The sequence below is a fragment of the Convolutriloba macropyga genome, chromosome 4 (genome assembly GCF_964194025.1).
Source record: "Convolutriloba macropyga chromosome 4, txConMacr16.3, whole genome shotgun sequence".
Classification (NCBI taxonomy): domain Eukaryota; kingdom Metazoa; phylum Xenacoelomorpha; order Acoela; family Convolutidae; genus Convolutriloba; species Convolutriloba macropyga.
This window is the reverse complement of record NC_134471.1, coordinates 513,350-527,713: the sequence shown is the minus strand read 5'-3', so window position 1 is coordinate 527,713 and position 14,364 is coordinate 513,350. Positions and strand designations below refer to the sequence as shown.

Genomic DNA, 14,364 nt, shown 5'->3' with positions numbered 1-14,364 from the left:
ACTAACATAAGACAATTTGCTCTCAAACGAAAGGCATGGTAATTTAATTAAAGGGGGCTTTAGCCTAGATAATTTTTATGGGTTCAGAAAAATCCGAACACGGAGGGATTCGATCAAACCACAACTTCCGCAGTTCTCATCAGCAGAATTAATTACCAGGCGATCAGTACCGTGTTATTTCCTCTCTTACAATAGCTTTCATTTTTGCAATAACCTTTTTTTCGAAGTGAACAATTGAGATCACTAAAAAAACGGGAAGTCAAGCATTGAAAAAGTAACTCAAAAAGTGAAAAAGAAAAAACAAAAGCGCTAAAACGGCCAAGCAAGTAAGTCACGCATGGTCATAACCGATTCACACAAATGACCTGAAAATTTTTGCCAGGGAGAGTGAGAAATTACATCACGCGCGCAAAAACCTTTAGTGAGAGCATGAAGTCATTCAGAGAATTTGAATTTTCAGCCTTGCTGTGTCAATAAACGTAAAACGATAAAAGAGCGTCAGAAAAAAGACGAAACAAAAAACAGCGGGAAGAATCTTGGAAGCGACTTGAAGGGTCGTTACTTCACAAAAAAAACCGTAATTGCAGGTGAAACCATTACCTTTTGTCTTTAAAATATTGACTCTTTTGAACCAGATTTGAATAAAAAATTGGTTAAACTTACACCATTGTCAACCTGAGGACAATTTGAGCATTGGCATCACTGGAGCAAGTTAAAATAAATTTTGACATCAGCCAGTAACAAAACAAAAACCGAACATATTTAAAACATAATTTCAGTCAAATTTGACAGAAAAAAATTATTGAAACCTTGACAACGCAAAAATGTATATTACTAGAAACATTCAAAAAGGTTCAAAAATGGCCACAATTCTTGGGATGGTCACGAACTGATAGGCTAAAAAACTGCTGGGCTAAAAATTGTCATAAAAACTCATGATACTACTCCCTAAAAAGATAGAGCTCGGCAATCAACTGTGCGACCCAAAAAACACATTGCAAAAGCACAAGACAGATAATATCCACAGAAACCAAACCAAATTTTTCAAAAAAAGAACTAAAACGCTTTGGAGTCACTACAATTAAGACAAAAATAAAATATACTTCTCTCCTGTTCGAGATATCACAGCCAAAATTAGTTCAAACTATTGCAAAAAAAACTGAATTAATCAAAAAAACAGACAATAATATTCAAAAGTAAAAAATTGCTTTGACAAAAATTAGTCATAAAGTCCCCAGGATTATTCGCGGATAGCAAAAATCAAAACTTAAAACCGGAATTCCATTATATAAAAGAAAATTAATTGCAAACAAAAACATAGCCGGCAGATTGCCGGAATAGCTGCGAAAAAATAGACCTGCGTGCCATATAATAGAGATAGAAACAGATACAGATCTAAATTGAAAAAAAAAACTCGACACCGCTCAAAAAACTAGGTTAAAAAACATTCAGCGATAAATTAATAAAGCTTGTTAAAATTCATTCCACAGAAGCCTCTTATTAGGGACCTTTACTGCACATATGAGTTCCTTTGACCTTAAACAAATTCAAATTAAACTTAAATTTTAAAGTGCAAAAGTCATTTTATTGAGTGAGGTAAGTCACGTATGATCAAAATCTAATCACGCAAATAACCTAAAAACTTTCGCTAAAGCGAGTGAGAAATGACGTCACGCGCGCAAATGCCGTTAGTGAGAGGAAGAAGTCATTCAGAAATTTGACTTTTTCGGCTTTGCTGTGTGAACAAATGTAAAACGAAAAAAAGCGTCAGACGACGAAACAAAAAAAAACCAAGAGCACCGCAATATAGCTACGCTCAGCTTACAGCTTCGCAGCTATAAAAATTAAAAAGCTGTTCTTATAAAAAAGAAAACAGAGCTAACAAAACCCAGGAGAACGCTAGGATGACACATGCTAGAATATGCAGACGGTGGACTCATTGTAAAACAAAAAGACTATTTTTGATTTTTGATATTTAAAGATTAAGAACCGCGTCATACCCTGAAAGTTTCTTAAATCAATTTCGGTGAATCGCAAACCTCGAGACAATCAAGGCGTCAGGCTCGTTTGAGAGCAATATGAATAACTGAATACTTCAAAATTGCACTTAGGGAAACTGAAGTTCAAAGACTCAACGCAAAAAAAATCAATTACTAAAAAAGACAAAAGTCAAAATCCCTGAAGTACAAACGTAGCCGGCAAATTGCCGAAAATAGCCGCCGTTGAACCGCTTGACGCACATTGGGATTGAAAAAGAAATATACGAGAGAAATTGACAGAATTTTTCTACATGTCATTTTTTTGATGCGCAAATTCTGCATATTCGGTTAGATTCTAAGATTACACTTAGTTCAGCTTTTTAAATGGAACGCTTTTAAGCATAATACTAATGCGAGTTATCAATCGCTTTAATGAACTTTTATAACCTAATACAGTTTTACTTAATGACCGGGCTTTAGATGCGTATCCTAATTCTTTTGATCTTTTGATTTTGCTCTTTTGACTTTGACTATATTCACTACATTGTGTAATTCAATGCGTGAAACAATTTAAAATCCATTCAGTTGAAACAGTGAGTGAAGTAAGTCAGAAGCGTGAAAATCGTGACTTATGTAAAACGAAAAAGGAGAGGCCTAAATAATAGCACCTGAGAGGGTGACGTTGACTATTAAAAGAATTTATAGTAATTTAAACCAAAATACACAATGAAATCTGAGAAAAACTGAACAAAAACTGCCAAAATTGCCACACAATTGATATTTGCCAATTAATATTCTTACACGTTAGAAAGATGCGTTTAATGCATGAATTTTCAAAAAGTTGCCATATGCACTCATTTTTGAAAATAAGTCCGCTGAAAGATCCAAAAAGAAATCCTGGAAAAAATCTAAAAATTAAAAAAAATGAGAAAAATGTGACCATTCCAAAATTGAAACAGTTAAATATAAATACAGCAACGACTAGCAAAGAATTAAATTCAAAAAAACTGGGCCAATTGGACAAAAACGGTTATTTATATGCGTCATTTTGTCGCAAACACTTCTGCAAAGAACAGAAGTCATTCACTGAACGCAGCGCATGATGAAAAACTTCACGCTCAGAAGAAATTAGTTCACATGGTAATTTTGCTCACTTTCGCTTTCAGGTCAAAACGCCGTCTGAACGAATAGTACTTCCGGTTAAAAATCCTGAAGAAAATCAATACTCATCTTCGGGTTGTGGAAAAAACCACGAACACCGCATTAAAGCTACACTCACCTTACAGCTTCGAAGCTATGAGAAAAACATACATTTACACAAATTGCTTCGCATTTCGTTCGAGCGGAATTTTTAAAAATTACAATTAGGAAATTGGACACTGTAGACCACTCGAATCTCTACCGAGCTGAAGACACCTGATTGAAAATTTCCAACAAATTGTAAGCAATAAAAACAAACACTTTTCACACCAATAAAAATCAATAATTTCGGGAAAGAAGTTATTTGTGATTTCAGTCTTTCATGGCAAATTAATTATCGCAAGTGGAACTAAAATAGCTCAAAGAAAACTATTTCCTTTTTTCGCCGAAAATGTGACAGACTATGATTTTTATACTGCATTTCCAAAAGTAAACTTGAAGTATATTGACAGTGATTTGCTTTCCCTGGTTATTGAACCCATTATCAATCCAAATTGACAAACTATTCTGCCAAAATTCGGGACAAAAATTGTTAACACGCCGGCAACGGCTTTGGTTTCCACTTTATTCGAAAGATCTTACAAGGCCCTGCGACAAATCCCAGCGCTTGTGCGGCTGATATATTGGTAAGTACGGCAGTTCTCTCTTCCATCGTAGTAGTGACCGAGGCAAAAGATCTGACAATTGCGATGTTGCCAGAGCCAATTCCGATCACGAAGCGAGCCCCGACCATGACAAAGGGAGCTACATCTGAGGATAAAGCATCTAGATATCCATAAACAGTGTGACCAATACACATCATCACCAGACAGAACTGGAACGGCAGCCTAAACATACAAATGGCCCATAATTGTTCCTCAGTTCAGCGCCTTTGAATTCAACAATAAAACAACCGTAAATAGAACATAATCGACTAACGTCGGTGAATTGCTCTCAAACGAACGGCGAGCGGGTGGCTTTGTCATTAAATAGCTACGTTTTAGTGAGGCTAGCTTTAGCTTAATTGAAGGGGCGTGAGGTAAGCAAAGCGGCGGGGGGATCTTGTCTTTGGCTGCACGGAGCCCGCCCGTCACACCTTAAGTAAAAGCCTCTAAAACGGTCTCTGTGAATCGCATACTTGGGGACTAGTGAGCTGAAGGGCTCTAAGAGCCACTAATGCCCTCTGGGCGCAACCTGTTTATCCAGTTTTTGAGGACGAAAAGTCAAATGGGTCAGACAAAAAATCGGTCAAACAAAAAATCGCTTAAAAAATAACAGCATTACTAACCTAATTGCTACACACTTTGTTTGAGAGCAATTAATCAGTTTAAATAAGCCAACAAAACAACTATCTTACTCGGGCTCAAAGGATTCTTTCGTTGCTCAAATGCAAAGGAAGAAGAATTATAAGTTAACAGTATATATCTGCTAAAAAATGCCTAAACTATTTCCTGGCTACCACATCGAGCTTAAAATTTTCAAAAAACACGAGCACAAATTGCCAGAGAAAGCAGAAATTACCAACTTTTCCAGGGCTTCTGTTTTTTTACAACAAGTTTTTCACGAATGCCTTAATTTGAGATTTGTAATAATAATAAAAATGATAAAATTAAAGAATTTAACCAAACCTGTTTTTCCGAGAGGTATACCTAAAGATGGTATACCCAGAGTGGTTTAGTATTAGGTATTTCTCTTTCTGTTCTCAAGCATACATTGAGAGGGGAATAACTTGTATCAGAAGCTAGATAGTGATTCTTCGTTCAAAAATCTCCTTAGCCCATTCTTGAATTTTGCTGTTGGAGAGGGTTGTAATCGCGAAATATTAGAGAGTGAATTATTATATTTTACAACACGATTAAAGAATTTGTTTTGAGAACTCGTTTGACTGACAAGCCTCTAAGAAGTTTGTCAGATAATCTCTCTCTAGGATCTCCAATTCTTATTTCCCAGAAATCAGAAGCATAAATGGGCAGGCAGCCATTGAGAACCAATACCACATCATCAAATACTGGTTTAAGCAATTGGCAGGATATTCGAAGTCCGCAAACGATCAGCGTACTCCTGATCAGTAAAAGAACTTTTTGAACAAGTCCATTTAAGGCAAGCGCATTGTAATTTTTTTTTCTCAAACGAACTTCTCCTGGAAACCACTCATTTGACCCGTAGAACCAAATCGATGAAATGCAACTTCTGAGTTTCATTTAAATATCATTTCCGTTGTACTAGGTATCGACCTTCGTAGAATGGCTAACTTTTGATTTCCTTTTACTATTATTGTCTCGATGGGTGCAAGTCCCATGATAAGTTTTCCGAGAACAAAATTCCAACATCTTTCATAAGTTTTCTTGTTTTAGAAAGCGTTCTCCCGGTAAAGATAACTTCCATTGTGCTTCGTAAATTCTTTGAGAAAACGTAATCTGAAAATGTTCATAATTCTAGTTCAGTTTGTTTTTTCACCAAATTTTGTTTTGCACAAAATTGCATTTTCAATTTCTTATTGCAATTGTTCCGTTTCATAAAGATCCTACAAATTTTGTGTCTTCAGCGTACAGAAAACATTCAATTATTATTGTTTCGTCTAAGTCATTCATATATCCTGAGAAAACAGAAACAGCAAAAATAGAACCTTGTTGCCCACCACTACGGATTAGAATGAAATGTAATTTTTCAGTGGAGACTATTACTCTTTGCAATCTTCCTGTGAGATAAGATGCAAAAATTTTAGGAACCCTCTATCAAAAACCAAAACGGCATAATATATGCAGAACAAAATCCCAATTAATTATGTCAAAATCCTTTGCAGTATCAAGGTAAATTGCTATTGGATGTGTATTGGCCTCGAGTGCCTCACACAATTTTACAGCAAAAGCTGTGTAATTGCCGAGTAATATTTTCTAAAACCATGCTGCTCACTTTATTCTTGGGTTGTTTTTGAAACTGTTTATACACTATTCGTTCGAAGAGAAGACAGAGCGAACTCAACATAGCAAAAGGTCGGCGATTTGTTACGTCTATCTAACTTCCATTTTGAAAGGGCATTACTTCCAATCAAATATTGAGATAAGAATCACCACCACTTTGTTTAAGAGCATAAAGAGTAACCTGAAAGATCACCAGCCAGATTGGCGCAAAATATGAGAATAACCAATTTCATTCGAAAACCATTTTACAATTTTCGTGTCGTCACCGTAGAGAAAACATTCAATTACTAGCGTTTCGTGTAAATCATTTATATAAAACAGAAAACCGCAAAAGTAAAACCTTGTTGCCCGCAAGTGTGGATTAGAATGAAATGTAATTTTTCAGTGGAGACTTACCCTCTGCAATCTTCTTGTCAGAGAGGATGCAGAAAATTTTAGGAACCCTCTATCAAAACCGAAACGTCATAATTTATGCAGAACAAAATTCTAATTAATTGTGTCAAAAGCCTTTGCAATGTCAAGGTAAGTTGCTATGGGATGTGTATTGGCCTCGAGTGCCTCACACATATTTTTACACTAAAAGATGTGTAATTGTCGAATGATATTTTCTAAAACCATGCTGCTCACTGCACAATTGACTGCACAAGTTGTTTTTGAAACTGTTTATACACTATTCGTTCGAAGAGAAGAGATAGCTAACACAACATAGCAATAGGTCGGTAGTTTGTTATGTCTGTATTACTTCCATTTTGAAAGGGCGTTACTCCCAATCAATTACTGAAATCAGAATCACCACAACTTTGTTTAAGAGCACAAAGAGTAACCTTAAAGAACACCAGCAAGATCGGCGCAAGTTATGAATATATTTCATTTTTCTTCAAATCTGTTCTTGACGGCACCCTGAAGCGTGAAAAGGCTGGGAAATATGAATTGGCGATATAAAATCATTTTAGTTCACTTGTATAACCTATTTGTCAGATAACGTTTCAAGCATCTTCAGATCCAAAACATCCTCCGAGCTCAACTGTTACGATTTAAACACTATAATCTTCTGTTGTTTGCTAAATAGATACATAGGACAGCATTTAACTTTCTCCATTCCAAGAGTAAAATTAAGACAAATCACACTCCAGGCTCAACAAAAAAGTTATTCAAGAAGATAACGAAGCAGAGTACCAAACCATTTCTTTAAGGGACCCACCTGAGGACTTGTCATTCTCCAGAGACCTCGTTTCCGGCTGTCAATTTTAAATTCTTCAAGAATGCATTAAATAACTTTCCTTGGCTAACTTTCCATAAGATCTAAGGCTGCTGGACTGCGGTACAGAATTTGCAGCTTACTGAACTTTTCATAATTTCAGGGTATGGCGGCTGAAGTTCAGAAAAATCTATACCAGACAGAAGATCAATTGCCAGTCATTTTATTCTTCGTAAAACCGTGCAGTACCAGAATAAAATCTGATCTAATACAACTTTGTATGAGGTTCTCCGGTCATGTGGAGATTCGCACCGTGATTGTTTTCTGGTTTGCAATCGCATGTCTCCACCTCTGAAAGAGGAAGCATCACTCCAGTGCGCTACCGGTTGTATTGAGAAACGGATACCGATTTGCTGGCCCTTTTCGTCAATATTTTACCGGTTAATCTCCAAAGCCGCGGATTCCATTCGCTATATTAAGAGAGCCGCACTTGGTTTCAATTTTATTCTTCGAAAAAAGGACCTTGTCAATTACGAAATGAGTGATTCAGGTTCCTAATGTAATCTGTTTCAGTAAACGTAGCTGGGTAAATTTAGCCGGGTAACACTTAACCGGTAAAACGTAGCTGTTGTGATAAACTTATTAAATAGTCTTTTTCTGTTAAGTTACATGTGAGGCAGCAGTTGTGGCCTCTTAATGGCTATCATACTAGGAGCAAGCAGTCTTCGCCACTCCATCAACAGCTGGAAACGTCAAAAACAGAGGCCTGTGTTCGACATTATTGCTATTCAGGACTTCACCTCAATCCAAAGAGCAAAGCACAGCACAAGTTAGTGAAAAACATTGACGTCACTGTTGGCAAAGAAATCATTGTGGCACGACGCCATTAATAACTCGATTTCCGGCCATCCGTCTGACCCTCTTCCCCCACTCTCCGCTGACGAACTCGTCGTCTAGCTTCGAAAGATCAAAAACCTGGTTGGTATTGTCTACTGCCAGAGATTTGGAACCCCTTATATCTTCCAGACCCTGGTTGCCTCAACAACACCAACACTGAACATCGTCAAAGTGCTGATCTCCAAGCGGAAGCAAAAAGATCAGACCTTGCTAAACGAATACCTGAAACTCCACCAAGGTTTCAGATTGGAGATCAAAACCCTGACAATTGTTCAGAAGCATGGTGGGAATATCCGAAGCATTAAGCAGAATCAAAGACCCTCCAAAACGAAACGAGACGAGGGCCTTAAGTGACGGTATAGAGACTGGTTCAGCTGCTATTATTTACTGGTGTCCTGGATGTGCTTCCAGGGCAGAGGTAAAAAGTTTTCTGTTTCCCTGCTTTTCTACCATTGTCCTTGATTATTATCTTGGGCTAGAGCTTTCAAAATGGATAAAAGTTGTATGACATGCAAATCAAGCATATCAAGTAACGAGAAGACCTATTTCTGCGTGGGCTGCAACAAACACATGCATCTCACTGCGGAGTGCACGGCGCTTTCCAACGTTGCAATAAATGGCATAAATGAACTGGGCAACAATTGCATGCTTTTGTGCAATATGTGTGTTGAAAACGGCGTACGCGATGTCATCATCCAATGCCGTACTCAAACGAAGATAGAGACCGACTTATGTGCACTCAAAATTGATGAAAAACTGCTAAAAGTTCACCGAGCTTGTTGATCTCAAAATTGGTAACATGATAAAGCAGTCATGCGACAACATTGAACAAAGCTATGCGAATGCTACGGCCAAAAAGAGCGAGAAAGCTGCACCTGCACTTTCTCTGCCAACAACTTTGACCAAAAAGACAGATTTCAACATCTCTTCCAGCTTTCGAATCCAGGGGATCTCAAGAAACAAGTGATGAGAATCTTGTCCCCACAACCGAAGTCGTCAAAACGATACTCAAGTCCTTCGAAGTTGACTCCGAGATCACTTCGATGAAGCGTCTCGGGAAGTCCACCAAAGAGCGAAGTAAAGGAAGTGTGGTGGAGGAATCCACAAAACGCAACCAAGTATACCAAGTATTTCAAACTATATACATATTTATCTTATGGTATAATCTCCATCCGGAGAACAAACTCATTTGTTGTCGTACTTACTTCTCTACATGTTAACACCTCACCAATTGGTGACAACGCATTGTACATAGATTGATGAATGTGATTGACATTTATGTTAAACTGTTAACCGCACAGTACAACTGGTACTGCGCCTTGACCAACAAGTGCGAAAGCACTCCGTTGCAGTTCTGCCTTAACGCGTTCAGAGATTAGTCGTTGAAATTCAAGATTCACTCTTGCTCTTTTCATCAATAAGCAATTCGCATACAACATGGCGCAGTCAACTATGGCTCGTTCTGCATTAGGAGTAAACTTCTTTTGGGGATAAAGGTCACCAGCCCGAAATAGAATGGCTAGCTACAGTAAAACTAGCAATCATGGTAAAAGAAAATATACAAGTTGACAAGCTACTTCAACCAAGACCTGAAAATGAAGAACTTGATTACCCAACAGAGCCACACTACGAACCAGCACTATCTGAAGAAACAACCGCCGAAAGAAGGCAAAGAGAACAAAGAAACGTCAGAAGACGTACCGATTGGCAAAACTCCTGCAAAGACATAGAAGACAAGGGACCACAAGTAGATAACATACCATGGGAAGAAGCAGATAACAAAACAAAAAGCCACATATACCTCTCACAAGGAACACAAGCAACAAACATTTTCCACCAAAGATTCCCACACACAGACATTCAAAAATGCACCACGTACGCACTAGTAGAACAGCTCAGAATCATTCATACAAACAAGGAATGAAACATTTGACAGATATCAATTCTTCCGATGCCGACAAAAAGAAGGCGAATCACTAGAAGTATTCCACTCACGAATCAAAAAACACGCATCAGTCTGCAACTGGGAACACAAGGAGGAAAGCCTTGTCAAGAGCATCTTCATACAAGGAATGAACAACCAGCAATTCCAAATGGATTTATTATCAGAGGAACGAACACCATCAGAGACACTACAATATGCACTAGCACGAGAAAGAGGACAAGAAAGCCAACAGAAAATGAGAAACACTTACACAAATACACTACAAGCAAACCCATGGTTCGAAAAAATCCAGTACATAAAACGACAGTACAGGGTCCCAATTCTCCCAACTCCACAATCAGGACAAATTCAAGACTGCCGACGCTGTGGCAACAAATTTCTCCCTGGCCACTTAAACGTTTGCCCCGCAAAGAACGAAATCTGCAGAATATGCAAGAAAATAGGGCACTTCGAAAAACAGTGCAAGTCAGAGATGCCACCACGTCCACAATACAACCCACAACAATGCAGACAACAAAATTACCCCGGACAACAAACATATTCCGGCTACCAACAACAACAAAAGAATAACCAATTGGTTCAAAGAAAAGCATCACAGAAAATGAGAAACATAAATGAAGAAGAACAGGAGGATATACACAATTCAACAGAAGAAACAATCGACCCGGAATCAACTTGCTACATTCGGGAAATGATGGAAGACTGGCAAAACACAACAAACTTCATCCATTTAGTTAAATTTACAAATGAAAAAGTCAGCGACATCAACAAGACTAGAAGAGGGGAATTTTGGCTGAAAACATACACCAACAAAAAAAAACCTATTGGTTAGCCGATACAGGAAGCCCCAGGAGTTTCATGAACATCCAGACGGCAAAAAACCTACTAGTAGACAACAAGAGAAAGATCCAACATCCGGATAAATCCCTGGGCGAATTCAGATGTTTCAACAACAACAAAATAAACATCCACGTGGACATAACGTCAGGAACATCAACTGCAAAAAACTGCACAATCCTATTGGTAGACACCAATACAATAAATATTATGGGAAGAGACATCATGGACAAACTAGGCCTCCGCCTCACAATGGGAACACAACAAAAAGAAGGTCAGAGAAATTTACTCAACATAACAAACACCCATTTAAGAATATCCAAATGGATACTCCAAAAGTATCCATACCTATGCACAAGACTAGGTAGATCGAAATCATGTCGCAAAATCAACATTCAAAAGCGAAATCAACCCAACACTAACACAAGGGTAGACGAATTCCACTACACCTAGTAGAAAAAGTAGAAAACGAACTTAAAAAATTAATCGAAGACAAACAAATTAAAAAACTAACATCATGTTCAGACGAATATTTCATAAGCCCAGTAGTAATAACGGTCAAATCAGATCAATCCAAAATCGCATTAGACTCAAAAATACTCAACGACGCAATACACAAAAACAAATATCAAATGCAAAGCATAGACCACCTAATGGATAAAATAGCAATGAAAACTTCTGAACTCAAAACAACAGAGGGGACACTATACGTTAGCAAAATAGATCTCAAATACGCTTATAGCCAACTCTCCCTACACCCCGAAACACAAAAACACTGCAATTTCAATATACTAGGCGGCAACGCTACGGGCACTTACAGATTCCTAAATGGCTTCTTTGGCCTGACAGACCTACCAGCAACATTCCAGAAAATGATGGATACAACACTAGACGGATTAGACTCAACAAATGCATTCCTTGATGACATAATAATAATAACAAAAGGAACAATAGAAAAACATGAAAACGAAATAGATAAAGCATTAAAAAGACTAGACCAAGAAAATCTAGCAATAAGCCTTCACAAATGCGAATTTGGCCTAACAGAAATTACCTGGCTAGGATACAAAATAAATTCGGAAGGTATTACCCCAACTAAACGAAAAACAGACGCAATCATCCAACTTGAGAACCCAAAAACGCTAAAACAACTAAGATCATTTATGGGCAGCATACACCACTTGGTAAAATTCATACCAAACCTAGCAGCATTAAGCGCACCGCTCAGACCACTATTAACAAAACCAACAAATAAAACACCCAAAAAATTAGAATGGGAAGAAATACACACCAGTGCATTTAACAAAATAAAACAAGCAATTAAAACTATCGTCGAACAAAAACATTTCGACATTAACTGTCAAACACGAGTAAAATGTGATGCCAGCAAAGAAGGCTTAGGCGCTTGCGTCGAACAAAGACAAAACAACATATGGCAACCAATAGCATACGCCAGCAGATTCCTTAATAAAAACGAACAAAGATATAGCATAAACGAACTAGAACTACTGGCCGTAGTTTGGTCACTCGAACACTTTAAGTACTACCTATACGGATCACATTTCACTCTCGAAACGGACCACCAAGCACTACTCTCCGCCCGAAAAAATAACAGAGTCAACAAAACATACCAAAGTAGATTAATTAGATGGGTAGACCGACTACTACCATTCCACTTTAAAGTCGAACACATCGCGGAGAAAAACATGGGATTTGCGGACTATTTAAGCCGCCATCCAATAACACAACCAACTGGTGAAAACCTCGACGATAATCACGTAATAAACACCATAGAAGCAATACATTATACACTACAGACAACGCAGAGAAAACTAACCAATCAGATCGCTAGAAAACAGAGTGAACTAAATGACGTCACAAACCATTCCAATCCAAGCAAACAGAAACAGAACGCTTTTTGCCATTTACACGCTATAAAACAGTTGCCTCCTAACACATTAAACAATTCAATCAATACAAAATTAACTCAAAATTCTACAAATCCAAATCAAATTATCAGAAATCAGTTATACAAATCCTCTATTCATCCTATTACAAATCCTTTATCAACATCTTTATCCAGTAGATCTTACAACTCAATTAACCCTTTATTTAGCAACAAAATACAAGTTACAACAAGAAACAACCCACAAGTAGAAACATTTCAAGTCCCAATCAAAAAACGATATCGAGCACCAAACACAACGAAAACACAAATGATGACAAACCCACAGGAAACAAATACAATTGCCACACAGACAGACGAAACATCAAACATCGGACAAGGACGCCAACCACTAGAAGAAAAAGAGGAATTCAACCCAATCCCAGAACTAGACTACGAAAACACCCCCAACTACCTAAAACAACTACATCGAGTATTCGGAGAAAATTTCATCGCCGAAGCTACACGAAACGACCCACATAGCAAAAATTTGCTACAAATCATAGAAGATAAAAACTGGGACTCACTTAAACACTTCAGCAGATACTGGCACTCCCTCAAACGAGATCTGAGCACGACACCAGCTGGCTGCATACTCTATGACGGGAAAATGTATATAACCACACAACTACGTAAACTAATCATGAACTCCATTCACCGCAATCACCCAGGCCAATCAGGAATGATGTACTTAGCAAACATGATATGGTTCCCAAGAATCAATAGAGAGATAGCAACTCTAACGCAGAATTGCCAACCATGCATCAAAATAGGTAAGAATTTAAAACCAATAATCCCAAAATGAAAATTAGTAAACCTACCGCCACTACACGAACCAAACGAAGAAATCCAAATGGATTTTGCCGGCCCCATACTAGACGAACAAAATAATGATTCGTATATATTAGCTTCGGTAGATAGATTCTCAAGATACCCACACGCAAAAGTGTACCACAACTGCGACACTGACACAGCAATAAAATACTTAGAAAAATACATAAAATTTCACGGAATACCTAGAAATATAAGATGCGACCAAGCTCAAGCATTCAAATCCAGGCAATTCGAAATTTTCTGTAACAATCACAATATTAAACTAATACTAGCTCCAGCTGGAGACCACAGAGCTAACGGAATGATAGAACGTTTAATACAAACAATAAAACGTCGTCTCTCAGTCCTAAATAACGACCCCAAATGGTCAAAAATCACACTTGCAGATAAAATCACAGAAATAATCCAAAAAATAAAACTCACACCTAACACAACTACAAAAATCGCACCATTCACGGCTCACTTCGGCAGAAAACTTAACACACCAATATCAAACATTACATCCAGGACATCACCAAAAAACCTATCATACAATGAAATAACAAAATTCCATTTAGATAAACGAAGAGGACTAAAACAACCGATGCTGAAAGCCGACACAATCTGGAATCTCGAGTCAGATTCTGAAC

The 14,364-nt window shown here is 37.7% G+C and overlaps 1 protein-coding gene across 1 annotated transcript in view; it reads right to left on the bottom strand.

Annotated features, from left to right (window-relative positions):
• Positions 1–14,364, bottom strand: part of LOC142337395 (major facilitator superfamily domain-containing protein 8-like) — a 322,585-nt gene that overhangs the window by 36,283 nt on the left and 271,938 nt on the right. The window contains exon 4 of the mRNA XM_075386563.1: positions 3,762–4,006. Within this exon, the coding sequence (XP_075242678.1) occupies positions 3,762–4,006 (245 nt within the window). The remainder of the gene's footprint in view (positions 1–3,761; positions 4,007–14,364) is intronic.